General features: G+C 38.9%; 1 protein-coding gene across 1 annotated transcript in view; it reads right to left on the reverse strand.

The window, feature by feature from the left end:
• Window positions 1-12,482: 12,482 nt before the first annotated feature.
• Window positions 12,483-18,010, reverse strand: part of Nmnat (nicotinamide mononucleotide adenylyltransferase) — a 134,330-nt gene continuing 128,802 nt past the window's right edge. The window contains exons 8-9 of the mRNA XM_076199399.1: window positions 13,004-13,295; window positions 12,483-12,545 (exon numbers count right to left, since the gene is read on the reverse strand). Of these exons, the coding sequence (XP_076055514.1) occupies window positions 12,498-12,545; window positions 13,004-13,295 (340 nt within the window). The 3' untranslated portion in view covers window positions 12,483-12,497. The remainder of the gene's footprint in view (window positions 12,546-13,003; window positions 13,296-18,010) is intronic.

Genomic DNA, 18,010 nt, shown 5'->3' on the forward strand with positions numbered 1-18,010 from the left:
ACCTGCAGATATTGGTCACATATAATCTGTTACCTAATACATAAATTTACAAGACATGACTGTTGATGAATATGAGACGAGCATTTCACTTTATTGATGGAGTGATAATAAAGAAATTCATAGAATGTCATCTGCCACAGATTGTAATATGCAGCAATGGTAGGGTCATCACACAAAAAGGATGCAAGTAATATTGAAGAAATACTAAGAAATGACCAAAATTATCCCCACCACAGCAGACTGCAAAGAGAGATTAAAAAATCTGGATCTTCCTTCATTAGATGAAAGAAGAAAGTGACATAATTGTTGTGCTCAGAACAATACAATGTGGACAAAATTGACAAGATCATGGAAAATGAAATAAAACAGTTTTCTTCATAGACATACCAACATTTTGGAAAAGCCTAAAGGAAACAGTATTGAAACAGATACATATATCTACAAGACAAATTTGATAGTTGGGAGACAATGAGACAAGACCCCACATATGCCCTTTTCCTATGGATTGTTATTAATTCAGTTTATCAAAATAAACACCATGTGACTTCATTAGTATGACTTGTCTGGGCCCCTGGTATGGCAGTTGAGCCTTGTTGTGAAAGATGTGTACCTTGCTGCACTGTTTTTTACTTGAGCAGTGTGATGGAGCACATCATCAAGGTGCTGATGTGGGAGGAGTATATATATATATATATATATATATATATATATATATATATATATATATATAATATATATATATATATATATATATATATATGCACAAGTATTACAAATCACACATGACTACTCCGATATGCTGAATACCACAGGGAAAAAAAAAATTCTTGAAATCAGCGCACTTTCGTGATATTTGTTCACATCTTCTATTGTAATCCTTGAAGATGTGAACAAATATCACGAAAGCACTCGGATTCCAAGAATTTTTCTTTTCCCTGTGGTATTCAGCATATATATATCAGCATGCTGGCCTGTGATGGCTTAAAATTAAAGTGCATTGCGGTTGTTAAAATGTATCTCTAATCACTGGGACCCATTCAGTGTTGTACATATATATATATATATATATATATATATATATATATATATATATACATATATATATGTGTATTTACCTAGTTGTATTTACCTAGTTGTATTTTACGGGAAGGGGAGCTATGCTCGTGGGGTCCCGTCTTCATATCTCATTTTATCTAAACTATTTTTAAATTCATGTATTGTTTTTGCACACACCACTTTCTCATCTAACTTGTTCCAACTGTCTATTACTCTGTGAGGAAAGCTGTTCTTTTTCAAATCTCTTCTATAGCTGTCTTTTTTTATTTTCTTTCCGTGTCCTCTTGTATTTCTGTCATCCCATTTTATCAGATTCTCTCTATCAGTAATTTCTATGCCTTTCATGATTCTGTAAATAGCTATCAAATCTCCTCTCTCTCTTCTTTGCTCTAGTGTCTGTAGTTTAAGTTTTTGTAGTCTCTCTTCATATGATAGTTTTGAGAGTGTTGGTGCCAATTTTGTAATTGCTCTTTGTATTCTTTCAAGTTTTTTTATACATTTTTTTGTACTTGGTGACCATATCGTTGCTGCATATTCCAATCTTGGTCTTATCAGGGTGATTAGGATTTTCCTCACCATTTCTTCGTCCAGATATGTAAATGCCACTTTGATTGTTCTTATTAAATTATAAGTTTCTCCAAAAATCTTATTTATATGTTTCTCAGGTGACATATTATTCATAACAATGACGCCCAGGTCTTTCTCATTTTCTACTTTTTTTATTCCTTCTTCTCCCAAATTATATGATCCTGTTATTCTGTTTTTGCTTTTTCCAAACTCCATTATACTACACTTTTTTGTATTGAACTCCATCTCCCACTTCCTACTCCATTCTTGTACTTTATTTAGATCTCTCTGTAGTGATTCACAATCTTCTTCAGTTTTCACTCTTTTCAGTAGTTTTGCATCATCTGCAAAGAAGCTCATATAGCTTTCAATTCCTTCATCCATATCATTAATATATATAGCAAACATTATTGGGGCCAGAACTGTTCCCTGCGGGACACCGCTTATTACTTCATTCCATTTTGAGTGCTGATCTCTTATCACTACTCTCATTTTTCTTTCTTGCAAAAAGTCTTCCATCCAATTTAGCAATTTACCTTGTATTCCTCCTTCATATTCTAATTTCTTAAGCAACTTCTTATGTGGTACTTTGTCAAAAGCTTTTTTTAGGTCTAGAAATGCACAATCAGCCCATCCATCTCTTTCTTGTATTATATCTATTAGCCTTGAATAGAAACATATTAAATTGGTGACGCATGATCGTCCTTGTCTGAATCCAAATTGTCTTGGATTTAGTACGTTGTTTTTTTTCCAAGTATTTTACCCATCTACTTTTGATAATTCTTTCACATATTTTTGCTATTGTACTTGTTAGAGAGACTGGTCTATAGTTGGTAGGTTCTTCTTTATTTCCTCCTTTATATATAGGTACTATATTTGCTTTTTTCCAATCTTCTGGAACTTTTCCTTCTTTTAAGGAACTGCTTATTATGCTATGTATTTTGTCTGCCAGTTCATTCCTGCATTCTTTCAGAATCCAGTTTGCTATTTCATCTGGCCCATGCGATTTTCTGACATCAAAATTACCCAAGTGTGTCAATATTTCATTCTTTGTTACCTCTATTTCTTCCATAGGGGGGACTTTTTCTTTCCACTCAATCTCTTCAGGTTGTATATTTTCCCTTGTAAACACTGATTTAAAATGTTTGTTCATAATTTCTGCCATTTCCATTTCCTCAGTGTATTCAACTCCTCCTTGTCTTAATTTCTCCAAGTCTTGTTTGTTTTTCAGTTTATTGTTTACAAATCTGTAGAATAGTTTTGGTTGATCTTTACACTTTTCTATAACATCTTTTTCATATTTTCTTTTTTCCTCTCTGCACTTTTGTACATATTCATTTCTATAACCAGTATATATTTTCCATTTTTCAGGTCTTCTGTCTTTTTTCCATCTGGTCCAGGCTTTGTCTCTTTTGTCTTTTAACTCCCTACAACTTTTGTTGTACCAGCATTTTACATATTCTTTTTCTTGTTTTTGTCTTGGGACATACTTTTCCACTCCTTTTTTGTAAATTTTTGTCAAAATATTCCATTTCTCTTCCACTGATGTTTCTTCTTTGTATATTTCTTCCCAGTTTTCTTGTTGAAAGAATTCTCTTATTTTATCAAAGTTTGTTTTTTCATACATCATTCTTCCTTTTCTATATTGTTCATTTCTTTTCATATATTTTTCTTCATTAAGTTCCAGTTCAATCAATATGTGGTCACTTTTACCTATTGGTGTTTTATATTCAATCTTGTCCACTATTCTAGGTTCAGATGTAATTATTAAGTCTAGCCTCGATGGTTCTTCTTCATTTCTATACCTAGTGTTCTCTTGTATCCATTGTGTCATTGAATGGTCAGTAATCATCTCAAGTAGAGCATTTCCCCATGAGTCATCACCACTCTTTACTGTCATTTCTTCCCAGCAGATTTCTTTGCAATTAAAGTCGCCCATCATAACTATTCTTCCTCCATCTTCCATTATTTTAGTTAATGCTATCTTTGTGTCCTCTAACATACTTTTATGTTCACTCTCCTTCCATGAGGCTGTTTTCGGAGGCACATAATTGATCACAAATTTTCTTCTCTTCTTATCTCGGTCTTCCACTTCTATCATAATCATCTCTACTGTATTCTTTCCATATATGACACCTTTCACGTTTATATCCTTCTTAGTCAGGAACATAACTCCACCCCCTTGTTTTTTCTCTCTGTTTCTAATCCAATAATTGTATGCATCATGTCCTACACTGTTGGGTGGTAGTGGGCCTTTTAATTTTGTTTCTACAATTCCCATTATGTCCGGTTCTTTTTCTTTCAAATAATCATTCAGTTCATTCAATCCTGTTATCAATCCATCTATATTTGTGTAAGACGCTCTTAGTTTTCTGCCACTTCCATTGTGTTCTCTGTTTCCCTTATGTTTTTCTTTTGTATGTCGAACTGCTTTATTTTCATGTTCACTACTCTCCAATAGAATCTCTCTTTCTCTGACTCCGTTCTTTCCTCGTTTTTTGCCTTAGCAAGTCTTTTCTGCTTTTCTGCCTCTCTTTCCTCCTTATTCATTTCTCTTTTTATCCATACCTTTTTATATTGATCATTTGTTGCTAGTTTCCCTGTTTTGGATAGAATTTTCTCTGCCGTTGTTTGTGACCTGAATTTAATCTTAATTGGTCTGGTCTTATCTGTACTATATTTTCCGAGTCTGAATTTTTCCTCAATTTCCTTTATAATTTCTGGTTCATCTTCCTGGACTAATTTTAATAAACTGCTTACTCTTTCATTTTCCTCCTTGATTCTTGCGGTTCTATCTGGGTTATGTTTCTCTTCCATTCCTAATATGATTATACATTTCTTTTTGTCAGCTAATTCTCTTACTATATTCTCCTTCTGTCTCATCACTTTAATAACTGAGTCTTCATTATGTTCTTTCAATTGCTGTTTGACTATGTCAGTGAATGCGACCTTATTCCCTTCTTGGGTTGTTCTCCAATTTTTAGCTTCTGTAGCTATTTTCTCTCTGTTTTCATTACTATTCTTCTTCAATTTCTCATTCTCCTCCTTTACATTTCCTAACTGTCTTTTTAGGTCCTCTATTTCTTCAGTTAAGTTTCTGTTTGCCTTCTCTAGTTGTTCCAACCTTTCAATTCTTTGGAAAATGGAGTCAACATTGCCTAACTTACATTCCAAGTCCTCGATCACCTTATCAACTCTCTCCTCTAGTCTTATCAGTCGGGGGGGAGGGGTTGTGTCCCCCCCACCCTCTTTAAATCCCTGGAACATATTCTCGTCACTTTCTACTGTATTGCTCCTCTCTATACTTCTAATCTTTACATTTTTATTAGACATTTCATCATCACTCAGTCTTTTGTTTACCTTTCGCTTGTCTGGCTGGGCCAAGTCTACTCCCTCCTCATTTCCTTCCATTTCCCTCAGTAATCCCTCCCCTTTTCCTCTTTCCCTACTTTCCCACTACTCCACGAGCAATTTCCCCCCCACCCTGTAAAAACACTAGGCACTTCTCTTTGCGTTGGGATCCACAGACTTCAGTTTTCTTCAGAACGTCATCCAAGCCGTCCATTCGCTGAAGTGTGTGTGTGTGTGTGTGTTTTTCTCAATGCAGAAAAGTGAGTGTACAAACCACAATAACCATGTGGCATGGAATGCATGTTATGTCACCCACATGGCTAGACCCACCTACTCACAGAATTCCCCAACATCTTTAAGCCTGAGCTATGACAGACACCACAGATGCCAGCTAAACGTGACACGTACCACTCCATCAAGATGTCTGGGCCCCTGGTATTTGCCAAATACCACCACCTACTGCCCGAGAAACTCACCGTCACCAAGAAAACTTTCCAGAAGATTGAGAGACTAGGCCTTTGCCAAAAGGCTTTCAGTCCTTGGTCTTCCCCTCTCCACCTCGTCACGAAGAATAACAGTTCCTGACACCCCTGTGGAGAACCGGTGGCTGAATATGACAGAACCTGACCACTATCTACTCCCAAACATAGCTGACATCACCGCATACCTCAATGGTGCCAAGATCTTTTCAACACTGGACATCCTGAAGGGCTACTACCAAGTTCTGGTACATACAGATGATATCCTGAAGATAACCATCACCACCCCCTTTGGAACATACACTTTTAATTACTCCTGCTTCAGCTTGCGAAACTTAGGTGTGACCTTCCAGAGCCTAACAGATGGCATCCTCAACTTCTGCATCTGCTACTTCGACAATATCCTGGTATTCTCCAACTCACCTGACCAGCATCTCCAACACCAGCAGACCATCCTTGAGCGTCTCCAGGACAATGGCCTTGTTGTCCATTTTGACAAATGCAGCTTCAGGAACAAATCTGTCCCATTTTTGGGACACCTCATCTCTCCTGATGGCATTCCTCCCCTGCAGGATAAAGTTGCCATAGTCAACAAGTTCACCAAACCCACCACCATCAAAGCCCTGCAGGAATTTATTGAGGTGGTCAACTTCTACCACTTTCCTCCCTAACATCACGCAAATGCTGCACCCACTCTATAACGCCCTTCACAGAAAACCAAAGGAACTCCAGTGGAACCCTGCCATGCAAGCTGCCTTCTTCAATGCCAAGAAAGTCCTTGCCTATGCCACCACCATCTCCTTCCCTGCACCTGGTGCCCAGCTAAAACTGTCAATGGATGCCAGCAATGTCGCCATAGGGGGTGCGCTCAAACAATTCGTCCATAGCATATCTACACCCCTCAGTTTCTTCAGCAGGAAACTCTCCAAGGCCAAGCTCAACTACAGCACCTTTGACAGAAAGCATCTGCCACTTTCACCACTCATTCAAAGGTTTCTCCTTTATCATCAACATCGACCATCAACCTCTGGTGCAAGCTTTCACGAAACGACAGGACATCTGGTCTGCCAGACAGCACTGCCACCTCTCTGCCATTGCCAAGTTCAATTGCACCATTAGGCACATCCCCCAGTACAAAGAACCCTGTCACTGAGGCCCTCTCCTGAATAACCATCAACACAGTTCAACTTGACCTCAACTAAGAAGCCATCACCAGAGAGCAATGGGAAGATTCTGAAACACTTGCCTATGGGACATCCATCATATCCCTTAAGTGGCAGAACATCCCTTCTACGACAAGCACACCATCCTCTGCGACATCAGTACCAGACGCCCATGACCCCTCATCCCAGCTGCATTCCGACGTCGTGTTCAACTTAATACACAGCCTATCTCACCCTTCAGGGCATATCACTGTGAAGCTCATGAAGAAGAAATTCATCTAGCACAGCATTTCCAAGGATGCAAAGGAGTGGGCCAGACCCTGCATCACCTGCCAGCAAAGCAAAATTCATCAACACACTGACTCAGGCATCGGATCATTCCATCAGCCCCAACAACACTTTGCATATATTCATGTCAATATCACCGGCTCACTTGCCCCATCAGAAGGTCATTGCTACCTCTTCACTGCCATTGATAGATCAATCCACTGGTTGTATGGTAGTCTGTAGCACAAGCGGGTGTAAGGCTGACAAAAACACTGTTGCGTGTTGGCTCTACTTTATTGTGTAAACTGCGGATATGTTTTCAGAGGCAGACTATGGGAGAGCAAGATATGGCAAGATGTACTTACACTTTGATGGAGCAACACCTTACTCTTGGAGCAAGGCACACCGTGACTGGCTTCGTTACCTGCATAGACCTAAGTGGCTCTCTCCTGGGCCGGGCCACCTCGGATGCCAGTGGGCTCCCTACCTATGGGCTCTGTCCAATCACCTCCTAGGGCCACAATCATGTGACCTCATATGGGGTGGAATTAACCCTTGAAGACGCTGGGAAAACCTGCGAAAAGGAGGGCCCACGAAAGGCATGGTGCCTGACAATGGCAGCCTCGTGGACAGTGACGAGCCCAGGAGTAAGCGCCAAACCAACTTGCCACAGTTGGAGGCCATCCCAATGAAAGATAGTACCACCTCGTCCTGCATTACAGCCTTCCTCAGTGGATGGATCACCAGATTTGGCCTCCAGGAGCATGTCACCTCCAACCAAGGAACTTGCTTCACATCGTGGCTGTGGCAGTCCCTCGCTGAACTCCTGGGTACTACAGACCACCACACTACCTCCTACAATCCTGCGGCAAACGGCATGGTTGAATGAACCCACCGCTCACTCAAGGCATCTCTTATGGCACTTGTAAAAATGGCTCCTGGCTACCCCCAACTACCATGGATACTCCTTGCCTCCAGACAGCCTCCACAGGATTCTCCCAAGGGCCTGCAGTAGCAGCGATGCACTGTCAGCAAATTTGCCCCATGGATACCTGAGATGGCTAGATTACAGTGCAAATAGTGAGCATTGAAGTAAAATGGAAGATAATGTTGACAGACCAGAGAAGCCTCATGGCGGCAGAGCATCGAACCATAATGGAAACCTGTACCCAGAGCCATCTATCAGTACAAGGAGAGCAGGAAGGCCTTATATATATATATTGACTTGGTTTCATCCTGAAATAAACATATGCAAATTACAAAGTTAAGTAGATTTTAAGTGAGGCATTTACATACTTGGAACAAAAGCATACAACAAAGTAAACATGGATCAGTAATGAGATTTCTACATATGTAGGGCATGAATAGTATACATAAATATAGACAGGAAAGTTTGTGGCTTTTTAGAGAGGAGAAATAATGATTCAAAATTAAATCAAGGCTGAGAGAAATTTATTGTTACCAGTGAAATTTAATGTATACATGGATTGAATGATGAATGAAATTGATCAGGATTAGGTATATAGGAGCAATGCTTTGGGATGGGGAAGGGGGGGCAAAAGCTCTTTAGATATAATGTGGTGTTATTGGATAAGGTGTAAAAAAATTGTACACTTTTCTGTAAAATGTATAGAAAATCTAAATACCTTGGGTCAATGGTAAATGATGAAAACTAAATGAACACTGAAATAAATGTAAAAATTCCTTCTGCCAACTGATGCTACTAGTCTCTAAAATACACTGGGTCGAAGGAGCATATCAAGGAAGACAAAACTAAGAATATATAATTATAAAGCCAATCCTATTATATATATGTGAACCCTTGAACCTGACTAAGAAAAGAGAGAAAAGTATTGTTGTTTTTGAGAATAGTGTGTTATGAAAGATTGGGCCCAGTATTTGATAAAGACAACCAACAATGGAGAAGATGACACAATGACGAACTTAGAGAAATATCTGGCCAAATAATTTCCATGTCATAAAGTAAAGATAACTAACTAAAGTATGCGGGACAAATTGCTAGAGTGGATCAAGAAAGACTTCCCAAGAGTATTAATCAATGGTGTTGAGGAAAAAGATTACCAGGAAGACCATGCACAAGATGAATTGACGTGAAGAAGGACTTCTGCAGTGTTGGGGTAGATGTCCATGAGTGGATGACAGTGGCACAAGATCACTGAGAGTGGAGGCAATGGGTTTATGCAGTGAGGGGTTCATAGGTGGTCTGAGCACCACAGGAGTGAGTGATTAGAAGAACTAAAGAAACTACCAATGATTTGGGGGAATGTATGAGAAAAAAGGAACTGAGGGTGAATGGCAATAAGAGCAGTGTTGGTTGAAAAAGGAAGGGAAAGCTCCGAATGTCAATATGGAGTGAGGAAGGTTGAAGGAGGTTAGGGTATATATTTTGGAGCAGATTGCACCATGGAGAAAGAAATGGGATACAAAAGGATAGGAGAAAACCAAAAATATTGTAAAAGAGTAGAGAAAAAAAAATGTCAAGGACAAAGTTGCATATGTCTGAGTATTGTCGAGACCATGGTGATGTACAAGAGTTGTGGACCATCAGATCAGTACTAAGGAAAAAGGTAACAACATTAAAGATAGACTGTCTATAGGCTGTATGTGATATCAACTACTTTGGTACAATGATGCCTACATGGGCATCATGAGGAGGGAGTTGTACATGAATTATCCCCAGATTCTGTGAACTGGTTTGATCTCATTTTCTGTGTTTATTACTAAGAGTACAAGTGAACGAATAATATAGCAGTGAATTTATATCTTATAATATGAGTACTGTGATGTGAATTACATGTGGCAGTTGATGCTGTGTGCGAGAATTTGAGTCATACTGAAGTGGTTAAGAAAGTATACAAGTGTCAAGTAAAAAAATAATAGATAAAATTATGCCAATTGTGCAGGTAGAGAAGACAGAGCCCTAATAAGGCGGTTTGTATGGGTATGTCAAGAGATTGGAGAAGGGTAGGCTAAACAAGTGTAATAAATAAATATGGGAGAAGTGGACTTTATTTTGTTACTGAGAAGCACAAGAGAGCATTGTAGAGAAGTATCAAATTAGAAATAAGAGATCAGGTGTGAGGAGCCAATGGAGATCTAAAAATTGTTTTATCCTCCTCTTCCCCATGAGAGGCATGGAACAAAAGTCCCACTGTTTTCTTTCCTTTGAATTTGGGAATTGAATAAACCTATTAGCAGGGTTAATATGCCCCTTCATGGGGAGATCTACCATACATGGACCAATGATGAGTATCTCCATGTTGTGGTCATACAAGATGGACATTAGAGAGAGTCATCTCCCTTCCACCAATCTTCAAAACAGTCAACATCTTCACATCTATCTGGAAGTGCAGCCCCAAGGGAAGCAGTCTCTAGACTAGGCCCAAAATCTCTATCAACATCATCTGTATTTCCTCCATCTTTTCGCATATGGTAAGGTGACAAATGGCAACTGCTCCACTCATGCTACTATCTGCCAGTGACACAGCTATCCCACACTAATACAACAAAGACAAGAGTCCAAAGTTTCTTTCCAGCAAGATTTATGGTAGGGTTTGGAGACTTGCTAGCTAATGGAACACTATGGGTTTCCAATTAAAGCAAGTTGATGCAATGTTTTCATTAAATGACACATGAAAATATGATAATAACATACATATACCAAAACCTTTTTCCCATTTGCCAGAGAAGTAACCAAAGTCAAAAGACATAATTCCATTCCCACCCATTTCATCCCCAACTCATTCCAACCCCATTCACTATCCCTCCCTCTCTCCCTCTTATCTTGGCTCATCGGGGATAACAGGTCATCCCTGCATCTCGCCCACCACCCTGGATCACAAGCAATGCAGCAAGGACTGCCTCATTCAATTGGTGACCCCCCCCCCCTCTGTCCCCTCGTGTAGAAACATTGAAGACAGAAATCCCTTTGGGCTGTGACAAATATCATTCACACATACGCACTCCCTAATCCTCCCCCTCTATCCCCCCTCCCCCCCATGCACCACAGCACCATCCACACACAGTCACTACCACCCTCCCCCTCCCCTCCCTCAACATATAATAATAACAATAACAACAATACACACACACACAGACAAAAGCATACAAATGCATATATATACATAGAGAGGTATTCAAATAAATCTGCACATGTCAGTAGACAATGACACACAAATGGACTTCCTACTCTTTACTCCAACACATTCTTTATAGATCTGGAACTTGTATTTGTTTTTCTTTTACTTATTTTAATTACTGGAAGACCTCCTTCACTACTGTATTTATTGCAATTTCCCTAATACTGAGGCAATTCGACAAGTGTATTGAGCACATATTCATTAATACTATAATATAGTAACTTCAGCTAGATTTGATTTCACTTTCTGTATGACCATTGATTTTGAAAGCCTGTTTCTTATAATTTCTGAGCCATTATGCCACTCCTTTCTGATCTCTATAGATCCATCGTCTTTGAGACCCACATCCATTTCATCTGCTCACCACATCTGACCTGACATAACTTGACTTACCTAAATCACCATACAATCTTTATCAATCATTATGCACCTTTATATTTTCACTATACACTAAAAAAACTGAGAACATCAAAAGGCCATGTCTTCTTGCTGACCAAATAAAGTTTTTCCATTTCAGAAAATAACATGTCACATGTATGTTTTGATTCCCTGAAAAAGCATTACTAGTTCATCCCTTGTGTAATATTTGCTTCCCAATATAACAAAACACTTTTATTACTGTAATAGTGAAGAACATAAGCACCCTATCCTTACTGTTTTGAACCATGTGACACATTAATTTTCTCTTATGGAGTTCTGCATGGGGACAATTTTCCATCAAAAACCAAGTGCATTGCTATTGAAAATGGAAAGTGCACACCTATTCTTCTAATACAGAAACTGGGGTTGACAGGGGGGATTGTGATGTCTGGGGAGTTGACTGTGTAGTTACTGGAAGCCTTATTTTTTCAATCTCTTCAATGAAAACAAATTGTATCCAATAGTAATAACCTAGTACATAGAGTGCAATAACCAAACAACAGCAAAGAAAAAGTGTGCAAGAAAGTCAAAATCTCATTTCATATTCATTTTCATTTGACAGAACACTTTCCATGGAACTACTATCTGCTTGTATAAAAGATTCTGATGGGGACATTTTTAAGTATTTAGCTTCTCCTGTGATAATCATATTGATTTCCTCTTCATGAGTTAAACTGTGGGGAACATTTCCAAGTTCAGCATCTACCAAATCATATGACTGAGTGGTATTAATTGCAGGAGTCAAATGGATCTCTATTTTGTCATCAGAATTATTTGGTGTTGGACAGCGTTCTCTAGAATTGTCATGTCTAAGAGTTGCTGGAGTTAATGTATGACTTGGAGTGAGAACTTTTGGCGTTAAGGATTTATCTGGCGGTTTAGATGATAAAGGCTTTTCAACTTTTTTGGGGACATGAGTAAGGCAAATTTCTGTATGACTTGGTGACACATTAGCTGTTTTTGCCAACAATTCATGCATATCTGTACAACTTGGCATAAAATCAGGGTCTCTTGATGGCAAGTTAATATCATCTCTAGAACAGGCAATTGCTTCTACTGGCTTTGGAGTTCTGAGGGAGACACTGGATTTTGAACGGCTATGAGAAAAAAATATAGGTACTTTTTTGGTTAATGTGGGAGTTTCCCCATTTGTGGAAGGATTGGGAAGAGTATTGGCTTTAAATTGACTTGTTACATCTCTGTTTTTATTAGGAGATATCAACTCCTGTGTTGGGGAGAGAAGTGATTTGATTGACACAGGAGAATTCCCTCTTGATTTGAGATCAAGTTCAATATCATGAGGGTCTTTGGGCACAAGTGTATTCCCTGACTTAACTTTTGATTCTGTTTCAATGAGGCTATGTCTTGGCGAAGGAGAGAAAACATCTATATACTCTTTATCATTTCTCTCCAAACTATCTTCATCTGATACAATACGTCTTTGGTCATTTTGATAACAGGGGCTTTCAATTTTTAATGTTCCAATATCAACAGTTTCCTGTGTCTCAGTATCATCAGTATTTGTGGTATCGTCACCTACCTCAGTAGACGACATACGAGAATCGGCAGAAGACATGCGGGAGACTGGAACAGCTATACCTGGATAGGCCTTCACCCCAGACATAATAACTTCCTCCGGAGTGCAAACCCCTTCATCTTCCATGTCACTAAAGCTCTGGTTGCTGGTGCTACGTGTGTACTGCTGTGATATTTTGATATCAAGGGAATTGGGCGCACTCTGAGTTTGCATGAATGTGTTGGGGGGAGGGAGAAGAACGTCAGTGTCAGGGTTGGGGGAGGGTGTGAGCATGACCGAAGGGCAAACATACTTACTGCTGGGGTTTCCATGGGGGTGGCAAGCAGGGGAGGTAAAAGAATCAGGAATTAGCAAGGATGTAAACCCTAGGGCAATCAATCACCAGGAGTTTGTACTTAGGGTTACTAATATTTGACTTGACCACATCTATACTAAAGAGTCTGTATCTTTTTATGGAGCTTAGGGTGAAAGGTAAAATATCAAACTAGAAGAATACCAATTCCTACCATCTCTTTCCTAAAACTATGCTCTTCTTCAAAGAAATGTTTGAAGACAGGTCCTAAATGACATAGAACACCAATTAAATGCTTTAAACTTGTCCAGTAACTGATGTCAATGTTCTCAAATATTATGTAAGATTTGAAATACTAGAACACCACAATTAATTTACATAAGAATTTCTAACATTCAAACATAATGAAAATAAGAGAAAAATATATTCAGAAAAGTACAGTCAATCTGGAAATACAAAGAAAATGAAACAATTAATGTAAATTCTCAATTGGTCAGTTTTTTCATAACAGTTTGACTTACCATACATGATGTCATATATGACCCACAGGACCCACCCCTCTTTCAGAAGGGAATAATAAGATAAATATTGTATCTATTTGTTATGACAATATGTGTTGCACTAAGATACTAATATTCTGAAAAGTATCAAATACAAAAAATGGAAATGGCTCATAAGCATGACCAGGAGATTTTGGTGTGCAATGGTAGATGAAAGTGAATCTATTGTGAGTCATGCAGTGATGATATTTACTCACCATTATCACACTAGTTTCAAGTTTCCTTCAAAAGCTCAAAGACAATTTTACATAAAACTAATAAGACAGTGGCAAGGATAACACAAACAATATATTAAGTTTAATGTCAAACTACTCCATCTAGGATGGTGACTCTTTAGGTAGGATTTTATTAAACAGGGTATAGAATGTAGTATGCCCTATTTATGAATTTACCTACAGAGTAGGGTTTCAACTGCATCCATTCCCAACATCACCACAAATAGTGATATTCTAACCTGCTTGGCCAGTGACATGAATGTATGTATTTGTGTATTTATATACAAGGGTGGCAGCAAGTTGTAGGTAAGTCTTAACACTTAGCATTCAATAACACTGATGTGGACCTCATGAGGCACAAGTGGGTATACGAGGATGTGCTAGCATCAGTCCTGATTATATTCAATTTGTGGTTGTAACTGAGTGACCCCCATATAGGCTTTATCGCATTTTCTGTGGTTATCACATTCAGGGTGAAAGACAACAAGTACTACAGCTGTAATTTTATAACACATGTATTGTGATGCATTGTCAAATCATCATGCAATGGGCAACCTAACACTGCGCATGATAATCTGACTTGTATTGAAGAGGTTAAAGGAAAGAGGTTAGAGGAAATGGATAGTTTTAAGTATTTAGGATCACATGTAGCAAAAAATGGAGGAGTGGGGGTGGAGGTAAACTGTAGAGTGAAGGAAGCAAACAAATGTCTTGAGGGAGTGAAAAGTGTCATGAGAAATAAGTATCTAGGGATGGATATACACTCACTATCCGAGTTACGACCTGTGCGACTTACGTCCACCTGTACTTACGACCACATTCAGCAGATGCCTACATGCACATATTATGAGTTTACTGGTTTACTGTACGTTTGCACGTGGCATCCAGCATCCCGTACGACAGTTACGGCAGCACAGCATCTCACCAAGGTTGCGCTGTCTGCCATAATTATGGTATTTCTACCATAATTTAGTGTGTGTCTACCATCTACCATACGATGTCTACCATATACCATAATTTTACTGGAATTGATATTATACCGTATTTCGATTCCCAGTTCCCACCGATAATCAGGGCAGGTGGGAATGGTCAGAAAGAGTAGTTTTGCCAGATCGGTGATACACGCTTCCCCGAACCCCCAAGACAGAGAGTCGGTTTACAGTAGTCCTGCATTCGTACTTTTCATTCTGGTTCGAGTTCTCTATTGGTCGAAAGTCGAAAGCTGTAGTGTACGAACATGGATACAAATAGCTTTAACCCAAGTCTATGATATTCCTGGAGTTCTGAAGTATAATATCTTATATTCAATAAGACAATATATCTCACTGTACTATTCCATGCATAAAATATTTATTTGATGAAATAACATTATGCTATGATTATCGTTCTTTTCTTATGAAGAGAGACCAAACGTTTTCGCATGGGAGGCGACGATTGAGCCCAGTGCATAGAAGCGAATCTTGTACTTGTTTTCATGTACTTTTGAGGGAATTATTTTAAATGTTATTAAGCCTTTATTACTTCAACCTCTTTTTATTAATTATGCCTCGACCAGCGGATACCAACGGATCCCCCATGGTGCCTCACCAGACCTACTGCCTGATCTTTCCCTCGACCGTACGCACGAAGAAAGTGTAGATGACGTGCAATCGAAAAGTGGATTTTAATTTTTTTTTTTTTTTACATGCCTATTTTATATTTTTTATATTTTGTATTTTGTGTTAATTTGTATTTTCGGTCTCTAATAAGAATCCTGTGTAATATATTTTCTTTCTTTACCCTATCCTATTAATTTATTATTATTAATTTATTATTTAGTATAACAATCAAAGAGTATTGGATATTTTGCACTGAGAATGTTCTACAATGAGGCCACAAACGAGACATTTGAGCTGGATTTACGCTCTGCATCATATGTCCTTGAGTATACACCTCGAATGTATACGGTCCGAGTTACGACCGTTTCGACTTACGACCGGTTGGTCGGAACCGATCTAGGTCGTAACTCGGATAGTGAGTGTAATGGGGGCAGAGAATTGGAATTAAAAAAAGGCAGAAACAAGATGAGGAGGAGAACAGGGATGGAAAAGGAGCTTGAGATGGGGTTGATGAAAAATTATTAGGATGGTTTGGACACATGGGAAGAATGAGTGAAGAAAGATTAATAAAAAGAAAAAAAGAAAAAAAAAAAAAAAGTGTGGAAGGCAGAGGTGGATAGAGTGAACAGGAGGGGGGTGACCGAAGATGAGATGGATGGATGGGGTAAAAGGGATGTTGAGAATGAAGGGGATGCCTGTTGAGGAAGGGAGAAAACAGAAGATAGGGATGAGTGGAGAATGGTTGTAGATGGGTGATGCTGTGATGCATGGAAAGAAGTAGGTGGGGGATGGGGGGTTAGGGGGTGGTTTTGTGTGAATGATATTTCGAAGCAACCAGAAGGGATTTCTCCCCTTCTTCTCTTTTTCTGCACAAGGGGATGGAGAGGGGGGGTTGCCATTTTAATAAAATGGCCTTGCTATGGATGTGCTGTCTTATTGCATTGCTTCTGACCTAGGGCAATGGGCAAGATGCAGAGATGACCTGTCATCCAGGAAGAGCCAAGAAAAGAGGGAGGGAGGGAGGTGGATAGTGAATGGGAGTGGAGTGGGTGGGGATGAAATGGGTGGGAATGGAATAATGCTTTGTTATTTTGGCTACCTCCTTTGTATGGTGGTGGAAAAAGCCCTTGGTATATGTATGCATGTAGAAAGGAGAAATTTTTATTGTATTTACCTAGTTGCATTATACAGGCAGGGGAGCTTTGCTTGTGGTGAACCGTTTTTGTATCTCGCAAGATTAAGTTTGTTCTTAAATTCTTGTATTGTGTTTGCACACACTACTTCTTCATCCAATTTGTTCCACTGTGTGTGGGAAGTTGTTCTTTTTCAGGTCTCTTCTGTATTTATCCTTTTTGAGTTTCATTGCATGTCCTCTTGTTTTTCCTCTGTCCCACTTTAATAAGTCCTCTCTATCAAGGCATTCTTTTCCTTTCATAATTCTGTAGATGGTTAGTAGGTCCCCTCGTTCTCTTCTTTGTTCCAGGGTTGGCAATTCCAGTTCAGCCAGTCTTTGTTCATATGTCAGGTTTGAAAGTGTGGGACCATCTTTGTCATTGCTCTTTGTGTTCTTTCTAATTTTCTTATATTCTTTTTTGTACTGGGTGACCATATCAGCACTGCATATTACAATTTTGGCCTTATCAGTGTTTGTAACATTTTCTTCATAATTTCCATATCCAGGTATTTAAAGGCCACCTTTATTGATCTCAACAAATTGTATGTTTCTCCGACTATTTTATTTACATGTTTATCTGGCGACATGTCTTTGGTGATGATTACTCCTAGGTCCCTTTTAGAATTTACTTTCTTTACTTCTTTTCCATCAATTTTATACTGTCCAGATATTCTCTTCTTGCATTTTCCAAATTCAATTATATTGCACTTCTTGATGTTGAATTCTACCTCCCATCTCTTGCGCCACTCTAAGACTTTGTTCAGATCCCTCTGCAATGAGTCACAGTCTATTTCGGAGTTTATTCTCTTTAATAATTTTATGTCATCCGCAAAGCAGATCATGTAACTTTCAATGCCTTCCTCCATGTCACTTACATTATATCAAACATTATTGGAGGCACTGTCCCCTGTTGGATGCCACTTCTCATTTTCCCATTTTGAATATTTGTCTCTGTGCACCACTTTTATTTTTCTTCCATGTAGGAAGTCCTCCATCCAATTCAATAGTTTTCCATGTATGCCTCCTATTTTGTCTGTGATAGAGGTAGACTCTTTTATTAAACTGCGACTGTCCTTCCATCATGCTGTCCCCCCAACCCCTTGATACTGTCCTGTGCCATTTCTCTGAATATTCATTTCCTTTTTTCACCTACCCTGTGGTAGGGGAAAAG

This window comes from Oratosquilla oratoria, chromosome 16 (genome assembly GCF_046742065.1).
Source record: "Oratosquilla oratoria isolate Oo_2021 chromosome 16, ASM4674206v1, whole genome shotgun sequence".
In the NCBI taxonomy this organism is placed as follows: Eukaryota; Metazoa; Arthropoda; class Malacostraca; order Stomatopoda; family Squillidae; genus Oratosquilla; species Oratosquilla oratoria.